Source organism: Auxenochlorella protothecoides (genome assembly GCF_000733215.1).
Source record: "Auxenochlorella protothecoides strain 0710 unplaced genomic scaffold scaffold85, whole genome shotgun sequence".
NCBI lineage: Eukaryota > Viridiplantae > Chlorophyta > Trebouxiophyceae > Chlorellales > Chlorellaceae > Auxenochlorella > Auxenochlorella protothecoides.
The window spans coordinates 122,716-141,534 of NW_011934254.1; the positions used below are offsets into that span (position 1 = coordinate 122,716).

Sequence of the window (18,819 nt, forward strand, 5' to 3'; positions counted from 1 at the left end):
ATCGTGATACGAGGATGCACCGCATACCTCCTTCGGAAATGCCATGTGATGATGATGCGTGTGAATCTCCAGCCCATGATGCGCCCTTGAAAGGGGAAGTGCGCGAACCGGACGTGGCGCGGAATCACATCACCCTCCGGCCACGACACATGCAGACCACGACACCCGGGCCACCCCCTGAAGCAATACGTTTGGGACCCTATACCATTGCGCTAAGCAGTATGCATTCATGTCAGCACAATGACGAGATCGGGTCCTGTCTAGGCGTTGGCGCCGTGAGATCAAGGCGCAGGGTTTCATGCAGAGAGACGAGCAGTGAGCGGAAGCACAGTGTCTTGGCAAAGGAAATTACCCCCGTCCAGGCCCCATGACGGACCCAAACCACACAGTGTCGGCCTTCTCAGCCTCCTGTCCCGCACTGGATGGCCTCGATCAGTGCATCAGCCCCACCTCCGCTACTGACGAGCTGTCCCCTGGCTCGGGCTTGCCCCGGCCCCATCGCTCCCGCAGCCGCGTGTCCCGGCGCGCAGAGCCCTTCATCATCGGAGTGGCGGGTGGAACTGCCAGCGGGAAGACGACCGTGTGTGATCTCATCATGCAGAACCTCCATGGTGGGCATGGGGAGTGGCTTGGACTGGGGAGCGGGCGGGCATGCACCCTCAGCATCCCTGGGTCCATGCCGTCGGCGTGCGCCCTCGCTCCGCAGCCCATCGCCATCACGCCTGTGTGTGCCCTGCCCCCCACAGACCAGTGTGTAGTGATGCTCTCACAAGACTCCTTTTACTGTGGCCTGACACCGGAGCAGAGTGCAAATGCTGGGGGTGAGTGTGGGGCCACTGTGGTGGGGCGGGGGCTGCTGATCGCTCCTGTGGTTGGACAGCAAAACTTCCCTGTCTGAGCATGTGGACTGACCGGCTTCCGGACGAGCACGGCGCAGACCACGACTTTGACCATCCCACGGCATTCGATGAGCCTGCGATCGTGGAGTGCCTCAGGGATCTCAAGGCGAGTAGGGGTGGGCAGTTGAGGTCTGAGACTGTTGGAATGCATGCGCCCCACACGCGTCCAAGGGCGAGTCCAAATGTTGCGACGCCATGCTCCCAGCCCTCTGATTGAGTGGGTGTGCTTGCTCTGCGAACGCAGGCGATGAAGGTGGTGGACGTGCCAGAGTACGACTTCACCAGGCATCGACGCACCGAGACGCCGCGACGAGTCCCCCCCGCCGACGTGATCATCATTGAGGGCATCCTGGTGCTGCACATGGAGGGGGTGCGGGGCTTGCTCAACATGAAGATCTTTGTGGACACCGACGATGACGTCCGTTTGGCTCGCAGGTGGCTGAGGTTGTGGGGGGGGGTTGGGAGGCCGGGGGCGGGAAGCTTCTCAGGAAACAGACTTGCTGCTGCTGGGATTCCCCCCCTGCCCTCCTCATGTCTGCGGGTGGGCAAGCTCCCCAGAACACCCTCGCCGCCTGCAGGATCCAGCGCGACATTAGCTGTCGGGGCCGGGACGTGGCGGGCGTGCTGCACCAGTACACCCGCTTCGTCAAGCCAGCCTTCCAGCAGTTTGTGGCGCCCAGCCGGAAGCACGCCGACATCATAGTCCCCTGGACAGGGTGCGGACCAGCTGCCTTGGCACTGCGCAGGGTGGGGGCGTGTTTTCTGGCTGCAGGGGCGGCCGCCGCGGCCTCGGGAGAAGGGCAAGACAGAAATCGCGCACCATCAACCCTCTGCTGGGCTATGCCGGCTTCATCCATCCCCATCGCCTGCCGGCCTGTCCGCAGGGAAGGCAACTCGGTCGCCATCCACCTTATCACGGAGCACATTCGAACCAAGCTGCAGCAGCACGACCTGAGGAGGGTGTACACCAACCTGGAGCTCATCCCCAGCACATACCAGGTGGGGTTGTGTGGGGGGAGGGGGGAAGAGGGGTGATGAGATGAAGAGGTAAGGAAGGCTGTGGGGAGATTGTGTACCACCCTCCAAGTTTTCAGGTCGTGCAGTTTCCCAAGCCAGCTCCCTCCTAACGTCCACCACTCCATCGCAGATCCGTGGGATGCACACTATCATCCGCGATCGCGAAACTTCCACCGCAGACTTTGCCTTTTACTCGGATCGCCTACTACGACTGGTGGGTGGGGTGGCGCGGTTCGATCTTCCACTGATGGGTGTCTCAGCCCCAGCCCATGCACGCCAGGGCAGGGGGTGCATTGGAATGCACAAGATGCATAGCCACAGGAGCCTTACCCGCACCCCCGGCTCTGAGAGTCGTGTTGCCCTGACCCCAAAAGTGCCTATACTCATGCTGAATCCCTCCTTTGCCCTTGCTTTGTTCCCAGGTGGTGGAGGCGGGGCTGGGCCACCTCCCCTTTGCGGAGAAGACGGTGATCACCCCCACCGGCCACCCCTACGTGGGCGTGGACTTTGCCAAGCGGTTGTGCGGCGTTTCCATCATCCGATCGGGGGAGAGCATGGAGCCGGCGCTGCGCGCCTGCTGCAAGGGCATCAAGATCGGCAAGATCCTCATCCACAGGTAGAGAGGGATGTGTGTTGGGGCAGCCATCCGCCGTGCAGTAATTCCTCGAGCCTGCTGAGATAAGTTTAGGGCTCCCAGGCTGCCGCATTCATGCGGACCCCACCTCGCCAACCCTCTGCGCCTTCCAGGGTGGGTGACCATGTGCTGCAGCAGGACACCATCTACGAGAAGCTTCCCGCAGACATTGCGGATCGCTATGTGCTGCTCATGGATCCCATCGTGGGAACGGGAGAGACTGCGGTGAAGGCCGTTCAGGTGGGGTTGGAAGCTTAAGGGGTTGGGAGCTCAAGGGGTTGGGAGCTTAAGGGGTTGGGAGCTTGAGGGGTTGGGAACAGGGAAGCTGCGAAGTCGCAGTTTATGATGGTTATTCCGGCGAATGTCTGTGCCGTGGCTGGCCTGCCGCCCCATGACACGCAACTGCATGATGCATCGGGGCCACAGTGCTCGAAAGGCCCCGGTGAGCCACCAAGCCCGTGCCTCCTTCTGACAGGTACTGCTGAACAAGGGGGTACAGGAGGACCACATTCTGTTCCTGTCGCTCATCGCCGCGCCAGAGGCTGTGCACCGCGTCTGCCGCGCTTTCCCGAAACTCAAGCTGATCACCAGCGAGATTGACGAGGGCTTGGAGGCGTACCGGGTTATCCCCGGCGTCGGCGAGTTTGGCGACCGGTATTTCTGTGACTGAGGCGGCGGTGAGTGTGCCTGACGTACTTTGCTAGGATCCCCCATACGAGTAGAACAGATGAGATATGTCCAGCCTGTCTACTGCTGTGTGCTGAGGTGTAATGCAGTTGAGCCCTTCTAGTTTCTATGTCCCCTTCCATGCACTGCCATGACCTCCCTGCCATGCTAGTGTGCACACTCTCTCGCTCTTTGACAAGGGATGTCAGACAAATCTTGGTGAGCATGAGAGGGTTCGTTCGCAGGCTCAGTTGCAAGTGCACAAGCGATTCTACGCAAGGAGCTCGGCAGCAGCAGCAGCCCCTGCTTCAGCAGAGCAGGCGCGCTAAAAGTGGGAGAAGGTGGACCACCGAGCAAGGGGGGCCCCAATGGGTTCCCAGGGTCCAGTGTCAGGTCGGATCCAGGAGCGAGGGACCAGCAACAGTCCTCCCCTCACGCCGCCAGGGGCCTGCGGGCGGTCGGCGCGTCTGCATGTGCGCCGTTGCCGGGCGGCAGACTCGGTTGCTGCGGGCCAGGCGGCGGGGTGGTCCGCGCATGCTCCCCCCCGGTGCCCGCCGAGGGGTCCCCCGCCTCCTCCCGCGCCTGCTTCTCGGCCTCGTAGTCTGCGATCTGCCGGGCCAGGCTGCGCACCGCGCCCAGCCAGGTCGTTAGCGTTGCCAGGAAGACGGCGGAGATGAGGGGGAGGCTGGCTGTGATGGACCCCGATACCAGGATCAGGCCCTGCGTGATCCAGGCCCCGCCGCTCTTTCCGATCTGGCTGCCCAGCAGGTCCACGGCCGCCTTGCCCTTGGACTTCTCCTCCGGCGTCATCTCAATGTACACCATCTCTTTGGCCGGATCAAACAAGCTGAACTTGGCCGACCGCGCGAAGACCTAGGGCGGGGTGAGAGTGTGCATCTCAGGTAATGGGCGGGTGGGACCAGGCCATATGCGGGGCCGACAAACAGAGTGGGCTTGAAGCTGTCCAGAGACAGTTGGAGCAGCCTGGAGCCCTCTGCGACAGCCTCATCAGCACCCCTCCAAGCACACATGCTGCACATGATCAGCCCAAAGTCCCGCCCCATTCTTGACATGACCCCCCCACCACATACCTGGGTTGCCACCCCCGTGCCCACCCCCAGCGCCGCCAGCTGGAGGGGCCCCAGGGAGCCAAGCGTGAGCCCCGCCCCCGCCGCGATGGACAGGCCGAAGAAGGCGCCGCCGGTGACGAGCATGACGGTGGGCGTGGCGGCTGCGGCCGCCGCCCAGCCCGCGTACTGAAACACGTAGCGGCTGAGCAGCATGAGGGCGATGGTGGCATAGCCTGTGGCGATGGCCACGTCGGCCAGCACCGACTGGTAGGCGCCGGGAGTGGGGTGCAGCGTGCGCAGCGCTCCCTTCCATGCGAACTCAAACAGGCGGTGGGAGACGCTATAGCTGACCACCAGCATCGCCAGGTTCCGGACCTTGGGCGACTCCTTCAGCACTGCAGGGAAAGGCCGGGTAAGGGTGGACGGGGGGGAGGTCGGAGCTTGTAATAGGAGCCGGGAGAGCATGGCAAATCCACCATGGCAGACCCTTGCACATCGGCCGCCATCCTGCCAGAACACCACCCCCCCTACCTGAAAGGCTGTTGGCCAGCGACCCCTTGTTTTTCTTCTTCTTCTTAAGCACCTTGGGGCTGGAGCGCTCGTCGAGGCTGCAGTAGGGACCCACCACATACCTGGTAGGAAGGAGGGTGGACAGCATGGCATGAGCTTACATGGCAGGGGGTGTGCAGTGTATTTCATGAGGCAGGCCTCCCAAGGCAAATGGGAGCCATTCACTGGCTGGCATGACATCCGTGAAAAGATGGCTATCGCTATGGTCCATGCCCAAGCCCCACTCACAAACACACCGACAAGACCAGGAATCGAGCCCAGGCACTCACGTATCAATAACAAACTTGGCAACGGCCATGACGCCAGACATGGCAATGACAGTGCCCACCAGCACATTCAGCATGAGCTACATGGGGAAATGAGGAAGGGGTTGTGGGAGTGTCTGTAGATTGAGACTGCCAACCTCTCAACCGCGCTGCCCCAGCTCATTGCCTGGCCCGGGCTGCACTGCGTCGAGGCTTCTCCCTTCCCATGATCCCATCCCACACTCCACTCCACTTGGACCCTGCTCTTGGGACCCCCACTTCCTGTGCTTGCTCCCCCATCACACGACGCCCCTCCCCAACCACCCACCTGGGTGTTGCCGTGGGCGACGCTGGCGTTGACCCACTTGAGGTAGGACCCAGCGATGACCAGCGCCACATTGGCGGCGATGCCCATGAGGGGGTACACGGCCTTGGCCTCGTTCACGGTGCAGACCTCATTGGCCAAGCTCCAGAAGAGGATGGAGATGACGACGGAGCCCCAGAGCTCCGCGGCACAGTAGAAAAGCGAGAAGGTCCAGTGCTCCACCATCTTGAGCGCGCCGTGCAGGCCCGGGGGCGTTGCCCCGGCCAGCGCGGCGGTAAGGCCGACGGGGTGGAGGTAAGCGTGCGCGGGGTAGAGCGCGCCGGCGAACAGCGCATAGGCGGCCAGGAGCGGGGCCACGGCGGCGTAGAAGACGGCGCGCTGGGGCAAGCGCTCCACCATGGTGCCGTAGGCAACGAAGAAGGCGACGGAGGCGGGGAGGATGCCGCAGGAGGCCAGCCAGGGCAGCGTCTCCGCGCCCGCCGTGGTCACCATGATGGCGTCCTTCAGGTTGGCCAGGATGGTGAGGTTGAAGGAGGCGGCGAAGAAGATGGCGCCGAGGGGCAGCACCTTCTGCCAGACGGCCAGGGGGGGGGGGGCGTGCGATGCGCCACCTCCAGCGTGTCGGTGGGGACGCGGGGGAAGGAGCGCCGGCTCCACCACCGCCGCCGCGCGCGCTTCTCCAGGTAGTGCGCATCCTCCTTGGACAGGATGGAGCTCAGCTCCAGGGGGAACTGGAGTAGCACCCGGGCCAGGGTGGAGGGCCGCCGCCGCCGGCGCATCGTCGGCCGGGCGGCCCCAGGCTCCTGGCTGGTAGTCTTCGTGTCGGGGGCTCCAGGCTGCTCCTCCGCAGACGGTTCAATGGAAGGGCCCCTGGGGTCGGATGGTGCATCGTGGTCGGCACCTCCCGGCGCGCTGCCATGGGTGGAGGAAACCTTGCCGCCCCGTGCCCAAGCCAGCCCCTGCCGTGGCAGCTGGCTGTGTGGAAAAAAAACACCTGGGTAGACGGATGGGAAAGGTGTTCAACGGGCAGGCAGCGCAGGGATCCATGCACATTTCTGAGTCATTATATATTCATGTTATCCCCGCATGCCCATGCGGCGTACCGGCTCTGCCTGGGCTGGAGCCATGGAGGTGGGGGTGGTGCGCCCTGGGAACCGTGCCCAGTCTCGCTCTCCACAAGCCCTGGCCCTGAGCGCAGCTTCCTGCTCTCCACCCGACCCTATCCATGGTTCCGTATCCCCCGCGGGACGGAGTCTTTAGGGCGGGCAGTTGTTGCCGGGAGCCAGGGCAGGGTGCTCAGGGCTGTGGCACCCACTGTCGGCGCAGGCGCGGAGGGCAGGGCTGCGCCTCCCCGTCAGTGCGGCTCTCTGAAACCCCGACTGGGGTGCACAGAGACAAAAGGACCTTTTGAAGGGTCGACTCTGCTGCTTGAGGTGGTAGGGCTCGGCCCTGGACCCTCATTCGTATCGGCTCCACGACATGGATCCCCGTTTCCTCCTCGCCATGGAGGGGGTGGCCCGCATCTCATCACCACCCCTTTCATGGCGGGCCCACCTGCGGAGCTCAAGCCGGTTGCATGCATCCCTGTGAAAGAAATTCTGCAGGAGACGGTCTGATCGCGACATATTGCTCAAAAGGGAAGCGGCCCCTAGATCTCTGTGGAGGGGGTGCCGGCGGATGGCCACACCATGATGGCAGCAGGGACATCGTTTCGGGTGCCGTCACCCAGACTTCCAGCCTGTGGCCTCGGCCCTCGACCGGCGCGGACATTGAGACGGTATGGTAGATCCTTCCCATCACCGACAAGAGCGACACGCAGGGAATCCCTGCCCATTTTCCCTTTGAGGAAGGTGACCTTCCCAGAGACGGCCCTGCCCCTCCAGATCTTCGAGGCCCGATACAGGGTCCTGTTCTCGACCCTTCTTGCCGGGGCAGATGGGTGAGCATCGTCTGAGCCATCCATGCTGGCCATGTCCCTGCCTTTGCAAGTGTCACTTATGACCAGTCCTGAAGTTCCCATGAGAAGGGGGGGGGGGTTTCGCACCGCCCCACAACATCCAGGCTTTCATCAGCCATACTTCATGCTTTATTTCCACTAACTCTGTGAACCCTCCTTGGCTGCAGACTAGAGGAGGGACTTATCTCAGAGGACAAGCCATGGGTGGGCACCCGTCGATTCGGAACCACCTTTGTCCTTGAGGATGGCATATCTTCCGTGGGAACGCTGCTGGAGATTACTCGGCACCGCCGGCTGGACGACGGCCGCATCCTGATCAGCACAAAGGGTGAGGGGTCGGGTCTTGCTATGCAAAGGCTGTGCACATGACTCCTATGCATGGCATCTGCTGAGGCTAGCGGATTCTTGGGCCGCCTGCATGCCACATGGGACTTCTGCCTCGATCAAGTGATGGCTCAGCCCCTCCCCACCACCCGGATACTGCACCAGGGCGCCAGCGCTTCAAGATCTTGAAGGTCGTCCAGCAGCAGCCCGTCATCGTCTGTGAAGTAGAGTACTTTGCAGAGGAGGAGGTCAACTCGGATGCGGTGAGTGCACGTGGGTCTCGTGGAGGATTGCAGGCCGTCAGCCAGGGCATGGTAACAGTTGCTTGACGGGCAGATCGTGCACCAGCAGACCCCTGCCCACCCCCGCATCAGCAGGCAGCCAGCGCTGCAAAGGATGTGGTGGACCTCTTCAAGTCCATGTCTGAGCTGGGCGGCAAGCTGGGGACCATCCGGATACCAGATGTGAGCAGGAGGGTTGGGCACAATGGCAGACGCATGGCTGGGTAAATTGTTTGCACGACCCCCTGAAACTGCAGAGAGGGGGAGCACAATGATCCCTCAGGAGGGGGGTCCATGCACGCTTTCTCTGATGCTCAACCCTCCAAACCCCACCCCCCTCGTTTCCCCCTCCCACCAAACCCAGGAGCTGCTGCTCAAGCTGTGCACGCTGAGCCCCGCCTCGCTGTCCCTGTGGGTGGCCTCCCTATTTCCTGCCTTCCCGGATCAGCAGCAGATTGTGCTGCAGCAGGAGGACGCCATGGTCCGGCTGAACATGGTGCGCGACCTACTCAGCCAGGTGGTCAAGTTCTACCAGGCGGAGTGGGCGGTGCGCAGCGCGTTTGGCGCGCCCGAGGGCCGGGCCGGGTCGCGGAGCGGGCTGGTGGGGCCGCAGTGGGACGTGGACGAGGAAGACGATGCGCTGGGGGGCGGCGACAGCTCCTCCGACGAGGACTGACTGAGAGTGGGCGGGCGGTGGTGGCCTTCAAGCAATGGGGACTGGGAGACCTCCCTGGAGCCGGGATCTCCACCCCTACCCTCCTGACAGCTCCCTGATGTGACCTGCAGTCAGTGCACAATCCTCACCACTGAGCTCAGTGCGCTGTGCTCTTACACTGCCTGGGTGTAAATATTGACCCTCCATGAGCACAGCAGCGCACATGTACATGGCACTAGAGCGCGCAGCCTGGAACGCGGTCCTAGCCTGCCTGCCAGCAGGCAGGGCTTGGGTCAGGTCGCATCCTGGACTGCAAAGGGGAACCTCCACCGCCGCCTGAGCACGGCTGCACCCTTGAGTCGGAGGATTCCCATCCCAGTCCGCCTCCCCGCCACCTCGCCGTCCCTCCTCCTCAGAAGCCGGGGACCTGGTAGCTGGAGGCGTGGTCGTGCGGGGAGTAGCCGCCTGAGGGGTGGCGCAATGCCGGCTCCCCCTGGTGCACGCCCGAGGCAGCTGGGGAGGAGACGTCCATGGGCGCCGAGGTTCCGCGCCCGTGCCTGGCAGCGGCCGCCGTGCCGGCGGGGTGCCCCGTCCCCGCGCCGAAGCCCTCCGGCCGCCGCCGGCGCCGCGGCTTGTACACGACGACGGTGACATACTTGGCGCGGTAGCGGCGCGTGGCGCCCAGCACCAGCGCGTTGGTGCTGGTGGAGGCGCGCTGGAGGTAGAGGTGGTTCAGCACCACGTGCTGGGGCCGGGGCAGCGCGGCGATGGCGTCCAGGGCCGGGGGCACGTTGAGCAGGCTGAGCTGGAGCTGGGGCGGCATGGCCGGCGGCTCCTTGGCCGTATCCTCGGGGGCGGGGGCGGGGGAGGCGTAGGACGAGGGCGGCGAGGGCGGCGGCTCGAACCCGCTCAGCGAGTCCAGGTTCTCGGGCACGTACTCCTGCACCTCCAGCACGTTGTTGATGTTGCCCACCTCATCAAACATGGACGACAGGTTGGGGTCGTGCCGCCACATGCCGTCCACGATGAACTTGTACTGTGGGGATGAAGGGACAGGGAGGGGGCCGGTCGGGCCGTGAGATGGGAGGAGGGGCTGATCAGGGGTCACCCTCACACCCACACCCAGGCCCACCCCCGGTTCCTCCCCGCAGCCTGCTCGGTGCCGCACCTGGTAGATGCCCGGCGTCAGCAGCTTCACCAGGGTGTAGTCCTTGCCGGAGGCCTGCATGACGTGGCGCTGCGACCAGTTGTCCCAGCTCCCCTCCAGCTCCACGTGGCTGCCGCCATGCGTCCCTGCGGTCCAGGGAGTCCAAAGGGAAGGCCCTTTAATTGCGGCTGGGGGCCGAATACCACGTCAGCGAACACCCCGTCAGGTCCCTAGAGACAGGGCACAGCCCCATTACCCCGACCACCGCGCGCACATGCGATGACGGTGGGTACCACCCTGGGGTGGGCAGCCCAACCCTCGAACTCCGCCTGGGGGATGGCGGAGCGATGCGTTTCGGAGCGAGAGGAAAAGGGCTCCATGGGCATCTGGGGACTGTAGGTCAGGGGGGAGCCGGGGGAGAAGGCGGAGGGGGAAGGGGAGCCCGGGACGGGGTACCCGTCCCCATCCGACACCGTGCGTGGGCCCTTGCCGTGGGTCTGGCCCTGCGCGGAGGAGCGATGCACAGCTTAGGGCTACAGAATCTGGGCGTCCAAATGAGTTCCAGTAGGGTACGTACCATGCCAGGTCCGTGTCGCAGGGCAGCTCTATGGGGCCATTGCCAAACTCAGTGTGGGGGCCGCAGCTTAAGGCACGCTCTGAAGGCTTGATCGTCCTTACTTATAACACAGAGTTCCAAAGGAATCACAGAGCGCACTTGCTGCAATGTCAGCTCTGCAACTACTTCATCCAGGCCCCTCAACCCCAGCCTAGAGCCGATGTCGTGGGGGTGAATCACGCCTGGTGGAAAGCCACCGTCATCTCGGCGCCCACACGCTGGACCGGGAGGCCCCAGTTGTGACGCCTATCCCCCGCATTATCATCGATTCTTGTCATACCCCATCAAATCAGCGAGGGATCGTCAGGGAGTGGCACCGTTGGCTCAACGCCTAGAAGAGTCCTCGGGAGTTTGTCACCATGGCTCAGCAGCAGGCCGCGAAGGCCTTGGCCAACATCCTCTCCAAGGTTGCACGCTACTCCGTGGGACTGGGAATCGGCGCCAGCGCTCTGCAGGCCTCCCTGTACACCGGTGAGTGACGCCTGCCCGGGTTGATGCTTCTCTCCCGGAGTGAAGCGAGTGTGGGTGCCCTGCATCCCCCTGCATGCATGCATTGGAAAAACGTCGCAATTACCTCCCCTGCAGTCGATGGCGGCGAGCGGGCCATCATGTTCGACCGCGTGTCGGGAGTGCTGGAGACTCCCGTGAGTGAGGGCACCCATTTCCGCGTGCCCTACCTCCAGACGCCCAACGTCATGGACATCCGCACCCGGCCCCGCTCCATCAGCTCCGTGACCGGGACCAAGGGTGAGGAGTTTTGTCGGAGGCTACCGAGGGGTGCCTTTGCCAAACCTATTCACAGTGGCGCCTGTGCGGACAGCAGACAGTCGGTGTCATTAAGAACCCGCATCCTCACCTCTCCTGCCATGCGCCCCATCCGTGACCGTACGCAGATCTCCAGATGGTCAACATTACCCTACGTGTGCTTTCCAAGCCGGATGTCGAGAGACTGGCACTCACATTCAGGGTGGGCGAGACATGCGCTGGTTTGGGGATAGGAAAGGCACAGCCGTTTCCACCGTCTTAGGGCTGCAGATCTGCGTGTCAGACGCCGAGTCCTGCATGGGAAGACATGTCTCTGATGGTCCACAAGCCCCACCTTTCATTTCTGTTGTTAACAACTGAATGCTTGGTTCACTCGTTCATCACACCATCCCTTTCCAGAACCTGGGCCTCGACTGGGATGAGCGTGTGCTGCCGTCCATCGGCAATGAGGTGCTCAAGTCTGTGGTGGCGCAGTACCAGGCCGAGCAGCTGCTGACTCAGCGTGACAAGGTGCGACTGGGCATGGCGATGCGGGATTGTAGGTACCAGGTGTGGAACCAGAAATGCATCTGTCTGTGCGGGCGGGACAGAACTCCAGGAATGAGGCAGACAGACCCATGTGCGCCTAGCTCAACCCCCATCTCCCACCGTTTCCACCTCCCCAGGTATCCACCGCGGTGCGCAGCGAGCTCACGCGCCGCGCCGCGGAGTTCAACATCCTCATTGACGATGTGGCCATCACCCACCTGTCCTTTGGCGCCGAGGTGAGGCGGGGCGGCAGGATGGAGGGACATCGCGCCTGGACCCTGCCTGCCTGCACGTGCGGCGCCCTACCATGTCGTGAGGCGTGGATGAGGTGATCTCAAACCCTTTCGCAAACACACCCACCCACCTGTTCTCCCGCTGCCTGCTCGCCCTCGCAGTTCACCAAGGCTGTGGAGTCCAAGCAGGTGGCCCAGCAGGAGGCTGAGCGCGCCCGGTTTGTTGTCATGAAGGCCGACCAGGTGAGACCTCGCGCCTGAAGGTCTAGCTGCTTGCTGGCGGCGGTAGGTCAGAGACCCAGGCGGCTGCGCAAGGCACATCACAATTTGGAGCAGGGGCTGCTGCTGCCCCTCCAGGTACCAGATGCCTCCGGCAACTTGTGCTCACCCCAACCCCCTTACACCCACCGAATCTCCTCCAGGAGCGCAAGGCGGCAGTGGTGAGGGCGGAGGGAGAGTCCGAGGCTGCTCGACTCATTTCTGAGGCCACCCGGGCTGCGGGGGCTGGCATGATTGAGCTGCGCCGCATCGAGGCCGCCCGTGACGTGGCGGGGACCCTCGCCAAGTCCCGGAATGTCACGTACCTGCCCGGCGGGGAGGGTGGCGCCTCCAGGATGTTGTTCCAGCTGCCTGGATGATTTGATGTATTGTAAAGCGTGGACTGGAAAGAATGTTCCGGGTATGAGCAGAGAGTAGCAAAGGTGTTGCAATATTCGAGTGGTGTCGGTCGATGACCCAGTGATCGTGGGGGTTATAGAACCAGCGATTGCGGATATCTTTGGCATTCAGTCCCGATCAGCATCGCGCATGGGAGATGCCCCGCCTTGGAGCGTTGAATGTCAGGCATGAGGCTGCCGCCCTGCTGGCAATAGGGTCGGGAGGGGCGCTGGGAGCACTCGGACCAGTGTTCGGCAAGCTCGCTGGCAGGCCCGAACTGAATGTCATCCTGGTGGTGCTCTGCTATGTTGGCCTTGTACTGGTGCGTGGATTCAAATGGTGGAATCCGGCAATTTGAGATGTGTGCAGGGCTGCACACACCTGGTGTGTCGTTCAAGCAAATATTGGGGACTCCCAGGCATGCTGCAAGGACGTAGTAACATTGGCACTTCCCAACCTACACGCAGTGCAACATCCTCGGACTGGCCCTCTTCCATCGGACCCTAGCCCACACCTCCTCCTTGTTTGCCACGGCAGCCAGTACTGCCGCCAACATGGTGTTCAGCGGAATTCTGGGGCGAGCCGTCTTTGGGGAGCCTTTGCGAGCATGGTGGTGGGCTGGAGCCAGCATCATGCTACTAGGTAGGAGAGGGGGGTCCATTGCTCCTGGGAAGGATGTGCGTCCCAATGTATGCATTTGATTGCCGTTGATCAGACTCGTGCTATCCATGCTGATGTGAACTCGTGATGTATGCTTGCAGGAGTCACGGTGCTTCAAGCAGCAGCCACCCAGCGGACAGAGTTGACATCAAAGGAAGACTGACGTTCTAGTGGGGCGGCAGGGAAAAGGAGTTTCTCGGATGGCACTGGATAGTCAGAGTCCTGATTTATGTTCGGGTGTGGCAGCATAGGCCCGCAATACATGAGTTTCAGAAAAGAACAGCAAACCATTTGTCATCCTCCAGGGTTTCTATAGAGACTGGATCTCCTTGTATACCAAATTTCAACATTGTAAGGTTCCTGGTTCGGTGCTCTTATGCGAAGCCAAGCGCTCTGATAGAGATTTGAGCCTGCATTGCCCAGATTCGTCTCTTTGGGACCGTGAATGTGAGCCTTCTCACAGCACTTTCGCCATACACAGGCCGCGCGGCCCAAAGTGATTGTCAAGCGGCACACTACTCTCGGGTGGAGGTGAGGTACTCTTCACTCATGAATAAGAGACATCGATCAAATATGATGTGGAAGCAATGTTATTCATAACATTCGAGATTGATGTGACAATGCTGCCGGGTCCCGCTCGATAGCCGAAACAGTCTCGATGAACGCTGCAGAGCAGCGGCCTGGATCACCGCGGTAACTCAGCATCGTACTCACTGCTGTCAGCCATTCAAAACGGTCGCTGGGACTGAAAAATACTTGTTGCCTTCATCAATGCAAGATAGTGGCCAGACACCATTCCGCGCGCACGCACTCACGCGACCCGGCCCCCAAAACCTCAAGAATGACGTTGCCGGAAGGTGCATGCTACCGTCTTCAATGGACCTTCTTTCAAGCCCTTGTTTAAATTCAGATTACGAGCAGCTAGCTACCTACTCAGCTCCGCGGTCCTGCGCACCTCCTCCACATGGTAGCAGCGGGCGATCCGTCGGGTCCTGGTGTCATGGCACGGGGTCGATTAGCCACACTCGTGTGACGAGAGTGCAGCGCGTTCCACTCGGCCCATCGCCAGTACGGGGACCCCTCTTACCCACTTTCATCATAGAAAAGCTGCATTACAATTTTACACCTTCTGCAGCCCTCCGTGCGGACAGGACCTGGTTCCCGCCCGGTGCTGCCGTGTCGTGTGGCTTCTCTCGGGCCCCTCCCTCTTCAAGTACCACGCTGAGGATCTTGTCTCCAGCTCACTCGGACTGTAATGTCGGTTGGAGCCGTTTAAAATCTTCTTTGGCGCACGAGGGCCCGTGCCCGCGTCCTGACGCACCGTTGCGCGACAGCTTGAGTCCCACCTTCCGCGCGGGACCCGGAATCTGTGCAGCCAAGTGCCTGGAATAGGGCGGCATGAGGCACGCATGTGTTTTCCTGCTAGCATGCTGCATGTTGGCTGGATGTGCGACCGGTGCGCCGTCCAGCGGCTGGGGAACGGAGTGGTTTGGTTTCGGGACCCCCCCCCCTTCACCGTCGCCTGCCCCGGCCCCGTCGGAGGCCAACGCCACGACAGACCTCATCGTCGTGTTCGAGGTGAGATGGAGTGTACATTCAATGGGTCAGAACGGCGGCGGGTGGGCGGCAGCATGCACGTTCCCGGTTGTCGCGCCTGCTGCTGGATACCCCATGTTCTTGAGCAGCTCCCGCCCCCCCGACCTACGCACTCATGGTTATGCCCAGCAGGTCTTACAATCCACTGCCCCTCCCCCCTTTTCTTCCTACAGGATATATTCTACATCCCAAAATTGAACCTAATGTGCGGGGCATCGCCCCTGCGATTTAAGATGCTGGCCCCTGTGTTTGGACTGTCTACCGAATGCCACATGCCTGGGCTGTGCCAGCACGTGTTTTCCAACACGATTTTCGGTGAGCAATCTATTCAAGAGTGGCTGGTGGATGGGTATCACGACCTTTCCAAGGTATCCTCGGGCATTGGCTGCTGCGCAGTGCCCATTCAGGAGACTGCAGTGCGGGAAGCATCTTTGCTGTAGTCGCACACCTGGTCTGCCTCGTGCCTGCTGCGCAGGCTTCAGCGGCAAGGTGACAGAAGCGGAGCTCCAGAAGCTGCAGACGTGCCTCCCTGGCGCGGTGAGTTGGGAGGAAAGAGAGCACGGGCACAAATGTTGCCATGCAAATATGTGGGCGCGCATGCCTCGTTGCACTTGGAGGCTATTACTCTCCATGGCGCCCTTTGGGGCCCCCTGAGGACGACAGAAGTCTCAGACGCATCTGTGAGATTGGATTCGTGCACTTTTGGAGGAGCAGTTTGTTTCTGCATCGTCTGGAAGCCTGCTTTTCCACCCCCCCCTCCCACCCCTCGACAACCACGCGCAGCTCTACTACAAGGAGGAGAACCAGATCGTGCACAAGGCGGAGGACGACGCCTTCTGGCGCCCCCGCCCCCTGGAGGAGCGGCGGGAGCAGGCCGGCCGCGGCGCGCTCGGCGGCCGCCGACGCATGCAGCAGGGTTTGGGCGGTGCCTCCCCCCTCCCCACCCTGCACTCCTTCGAGGAGTCGGTGAAGACAGACGGCACGGAGGGCGCGCCCGTGGACGCGGCGGGCGTGACCGGCGGCCCCGCCATGGCCGCCCCCGGCGAGAAGACGGAGGTGCTGGGCACCAAGATGTGGAACCTGGACCGGCTGGACCAGCGTGACCCGCCCCTGGATGGCAAGTATCGGTATGGTACCGCCGGCACCACTGGCACCGGCAACGGCACCACCATCTACGTCGTCGACTCCGGCATCAAGAAGGACCACCAGGAGTTTGCGCGGTGGGGGGGCGGCGCGTCCCGCGCCGCCTACGGCTACGACTTTGTGGACAACGACGACAACTGCGACGACTGCGACGGGCACGGCACGCACGTCGCCGCGACCGCCATCGGCCTGACGGTAGGCGTGGCCAAGGCTGCGTCGGTGGTGTCGGTGCGCATCCTGGACTGCGAGGGCAGCGGCACCATCTCCAACACCGTGGCGGCGCTGGACTGGGTGGCGGCCAACCACGCCGCGCCCGCCGTGGTCACCCTGTCCCTGGGCATCCAGGTGGGGTCCTGGTCGCGCGTGCTGGAGGACGCCGTGGCCGCGCTGGTCAACACCCACGGCATCACCGTGGTGGTGGCGGCGGGGAACTCGGGCGTGGACGCGTGCTATGTCGCGCCCGCTAACGTCCCCGCCGCGCTCACCGTTGCGGCCTCGGACCTGGCCACCAAGTACAACGGCTCGGGGGCGGGGGAGCCGGACGGCGTGTACAAGTGGAGCAACTCGGGCCCCTGCATCAAGCTGTTTGCGCCCGGGGTCAACATCTACTCCGCTTGCGGCGGCTCCTCGCGCTGCGCGGTGGTGGACGACGCCGCCTACACCTACGCCTCGGGGACCTCCATGGCCGTGCCCCACGTGGCGGGCGTCGCCGCGGTGTACCTGGAGTCCTACCCGCAGTCCACCCCCGCCGACGTGTCCAGCGCCATCCTGGGCGCCGCCAGCCAGGGCAAGATCGGGGCCGACGCGCTGCCGGCCTCCACGGCCAACCTCCTGCTCTACTCCCGCGTCATCTCTGACGCAGCGGTGCAGGCGGCCAGCGGGCCCTCGGGCTGAGAGCCTGGGAGCTGGGGGGGGAGCGGCGGCGGCGGCGCCGCGGCGCCGGGCACCCCGCGAACCCCCCTTGCCCCTTGTGCACCTACCTTCCCCAGGAGGCAGGCTGACCATTGCTGACCAGCGAACCTGTGACGAACCCCACGCCCATAGAACCCCACGCCCATAGAACCCCACACCCCTTGCCGCCCTGCTGCGCCGAAACCCCTCACCGCCATGGGTTGCGTCCCCTTCCTTTTGTGTGGGGACGGGATGCGCCGCATGCCGCAGCTCCCCATCGCCCAGCGCTCATGGATCTGTCTGTGAGGGTCCAGCCTCTGTCTCCCTGCTTGCCGGTCCCATCCATCTGCTGGCTGGCTGGCGCCTTTTGACCGACGGCCGAGACTGCACCCCAGCCCCCTATGAACACGCTTGGAACAACGCATGTGTATTTTGGCTCCCTCTCCGTGCCCCAGTATCTACCCTTTCTACTCTGTATGTGAACACATTTTGTACGAGCAAGGGCTGAGGGTCGCTCTGGACCCTGACTGTTCGAGAGGCATGGCCATGGGTGGGACTGTTGCGTGCAGGGTGCAGAGCAAGAGGGTCGCGAGGGTGTGAATTATGCTGCCAGTGGGTGCCTCGGCTGACATGGGGTGTCATCGCGGCTCCGCCGCGGGGCCGGCCCGGGAGGCGCAGCAGGACCACCAGACCAGGGGGGTGCTGAGGGCAAGGCAGGCCGCCATCGCCGCCCGGCACTCCTCCGCCAGCCGCATAAGCTCGCGCCTCTCGGCGTCTGCGTGTGGGCGGGTGCGGGGGCACATGAGAATGCATGCCTTCAGGCTGAGGAGCAGCTGCACTTTCCCGGCCACAAGTACCCCTCGGGTCTTCCTCCAGATGCAAGCGACGCGCTTCCCAAACAAAGGAACGCCGATCGCCAATCCCAGCATCAGGATGGACCCCCCTCCCTCGACCCCTCGCCGCCTCACCGTCATCGTGCGCCACCTCACCACCGCCATCCCCCCGCAGCCGGTCCAGCGCGGCCAGGAGCGCCGCCTCCACGCTTCCCAGCTCGCGCAGCGCGCAGGCCGCCTCGCCGCGCAGGACCCGCGCCACGGCCGGCGCTTCGCTGGGCCAAGAAATGCGGTCGTCGCTGGGGCGGGCGGAGCGCGCGCTGTGCAGCACGCTGCGCGCCAAAGAAAGCGTGCGCTCCATGCCCAGGCTTGCCACCTCCGCCAGGTGCTTCGTCCCTGGTTGGGGTGGAGGGGTTGGGGGAGGGTGGGTCGGAGGCGGACCTCCTCATCTGAGCAGCTTTCACCCACAAGTCGACCCATGTCCATGCCATACTTCACACCTCTACACCCCTTTCCCCCTTTGGCAAAGGGACGGAAAAACCCCTGGCCGCGCACCACACCCACCTGCGGGCAGGACGTCGGCCCTGGCCCCCAGCGACTCCGCGCTTTCCACCGCCTCCTCGGCGACATCGCGCACCACCGCGTGCCCCCGCTCCAGCGCCGCGCTGCGTGGGGGCGGGGCCCTCCGCGACCCCGGTGGCTGGGTCGAAGCCGCGCCGTCCCTCGCGAGCTCCTCGCTTCCCCTCGCCCCCGCATCGCCGCCCGCTTCGGCACCTCCAACACCCGCTCCTGCTCCCTCATCCAGACTCCCCAGCGCCTCGGCCAGCGTGCGCAGCGCGTCCTCCAGCGCGGCGCGGCGCACGGGGTCCTGCTCTGCGGCGCAGACTCGGTGTCCGAGCCGCGAGCACTCGGCACCCAGCTCCTGCAGCTCCTCCCGCGCCTGGCTGCCGCCGTAGACGTACAGGCTCTGGTCCAGGGTCAGGGCCTCGCGGGCGCCTCCGGACCTCGGCCTCACGCCGGCGCCCTCGTCGGCAGAGTCCCCCCCGGGGCCCACCGCCTCGGCCACCAGCTGTGCGGCAGTGGCGCGCAGCGCGCCCAGCAGGCCGG

The 18,819-nt window shown here is 63.5% G+C and overlaps 9 protein-coding genes across 9 annotated transcripts in view; 5 read left to right on the forward strand and 4 right to left on the reverse strand.

Annotated features, from left to right (window-relative positions):
* Positions 1–14: 14 nt before the first annotated feature.
* On the forward strand, positions 15–371 carry F751_6235 (hypothetical protein; the record flags this gene model as incomplete). Its single annotated transcript, XM_011400678.1, has 1 exon — positions 15–371. The coding sequence occupies one exon, from the start codon at positions 15–17 to the stop codon at positions 369–371; it is 357 nt and encodes a 118-aa protein (XP_011398980.1).
* A 529-nt stretch (positions 372–900) lies between these two features.
* F751_6236 (Uridine kinase-like protein 3) lies at positions 901–3,220 on the forward strand (the record flags this gene model as incomplete). Its single annotated transcript, XM_011400679.1, has 8 exons — positions 901–1,015; positions 1,118–1,334; positions 1,478–1,615; positions 1,784–1,898; positions 2,047–2,130; positions 2,339–2,532; positions 2,664–2,790; positions 3,026–3,220. The coding sequence occupies 8 exons, from the start codon at positions 901–903 to the stop codon at positions 3,218–3,220; spliced, it is 1,185 nt and encodes a 394-aa protein (XP_011398981.1).
* Positions 3,221–3,648: 428 nt separating this feature from the next.
* F751_6237 (Plastidic ATP/ADP-transporter) lies at positions 3,649–6,205 on the reverse strand (the record flags this gene model as incomplete). Its single annotated transcript, XM_011400680.1, has 6 exons — positions 3,649–4,089; positions 4,308–4,681; positions 4,818–4,918; positions 5,126–5,202; positions 5,430–5,996; positions 6,059–6,205. 6 exons carry the CDS (start codon positions 6,203–6,205, stop codon positions 3,649–3,651), a joined length of 1,707 nt encoding a protein of 568 aa, XP_011398982.1.
* Positions 6,206–6,518: 313 nt separating this feature from the next.
* On the forward strand, positions 6,519–8,664 carry F751_6238 (LON peptidase N-terminal domain and RING finger protein 2; the record flags this gene model as incomplete). The annotated part of the gene is made up of 6 exons (XM_011400681.1): positions 6,519–6,557; positions 7,277–7,365; positions 7,551–7,711; positions 7,873–7,970; positions 8,085–8,171; positions 8,353–8,664. The coding sequence occupies 6 exons, from the start codon at positions 6,519–6,521 to the stop codon at positions 8,662–8,664; spliced, it is 786 nt and encodes a 261-aa protein (XP_011398983.1).
* A 391-nt stretch (positions 8,665–9,055) lies between these two features.
* On the reverse strand, positions 9,056–10,170 carry F751_6239 (SNF1-related protein kinase regulatory subunit beta-2; the record flags this gene model as incomplete). Its single annotated transcript, XM_011400682.1, has 3 exons — positions 9,056–9,679; positions 9,812–9,936; positions 10,065–10,170. The coding sequence occupies 3 exons, from the start codon at positions 10,168–10,170 to the stop codon at positions 9,056–9,058; spliced, it is 855 nt and encodes a 284-aa protein (XP_011398984.1).
* A 595-nt stretch (positions 10,171–10,765) lies between these two features.
* On the forward strand, positions 10,766–12,570 carry F751_6240 (Prohibitin-1; the record flags this gene model as incomplete). Its single annotated transcript, XM_011400683.1, has 7 exons — positions 10,766–10,877; positions 10,992–11,153; positions 11,300–11,373; positions 11,571–11,681; positions 11,837–11,935; positions 12,095–12,175; positions 12,355–12,570. 7 exons carry the CDS (start codon positions 10,766–10,768, stop codon positions 12,568–12,570), a joined length of 855 nt encoding a protein of 284 aa, XP_011398985.1.
* A 157-nt stretch (positions 12,571–12,727) lies between these two features.
* Positions 12,728–12,877, reverse strand: F751_6241 (hypothetical protein; the record flags this gene model as incomplete). Its single annotated transcript, XM_011400684.1, has 1 exon — positions 12,728–12,877. The coding sequence occupies one exon, from the start codon at positions 12,875–12,877 to the stop codon at positions 12,728–12,730; it is 150 nt and encodes a 49-aa protein (XP_011398986.1).
* Positions 12,878–14,676: 1,799 nt separating this feature from the next.
* F751_6242 (Extracellular serine proteinase) lies at positions 14,677–16,882 on the forward strand (the record flags this gene model as incomplete). The annotated part of the gene is made up of 3 exons (XM_011400685.1): positions 14,677–15,160; positions 15,321–15,382; positions 15,629–16,882. The coding sequence occupies 3 exons, from the start codon at positions 14,677–14,679 to the stop codon at positions 16,880–16,882; spliced, it is 1,800 nt and encodes a 599-aa protein (XP_011398987.1).
* Positions 16,883–17,517: 635 nt separating this feature from the next.
* Positions 17,518–18,819, reverse strand: part of F751_6243 (hypothetical protein) — a gene marked incomplete at both ends in the record, with an annotated part of 3,544 nt that continues 2,242 nt past the window's right edge. Inside the window, 3 exons of the mRNA XM_011400686.1 lie at positions 17,518–17,654; positions 17,848–18,108; positions 18,277–18,781. Coding sequence (XP_011398988.1) covers positions 17,518–17,654; positions 17,848–18,108; positions 18,277–18,781 — 903 coding nt within the window. The remainder of the gene's footprint in view (positions 17,655–17,847; positions 18,109–18,276; positions 18,782–18,819) is intronic.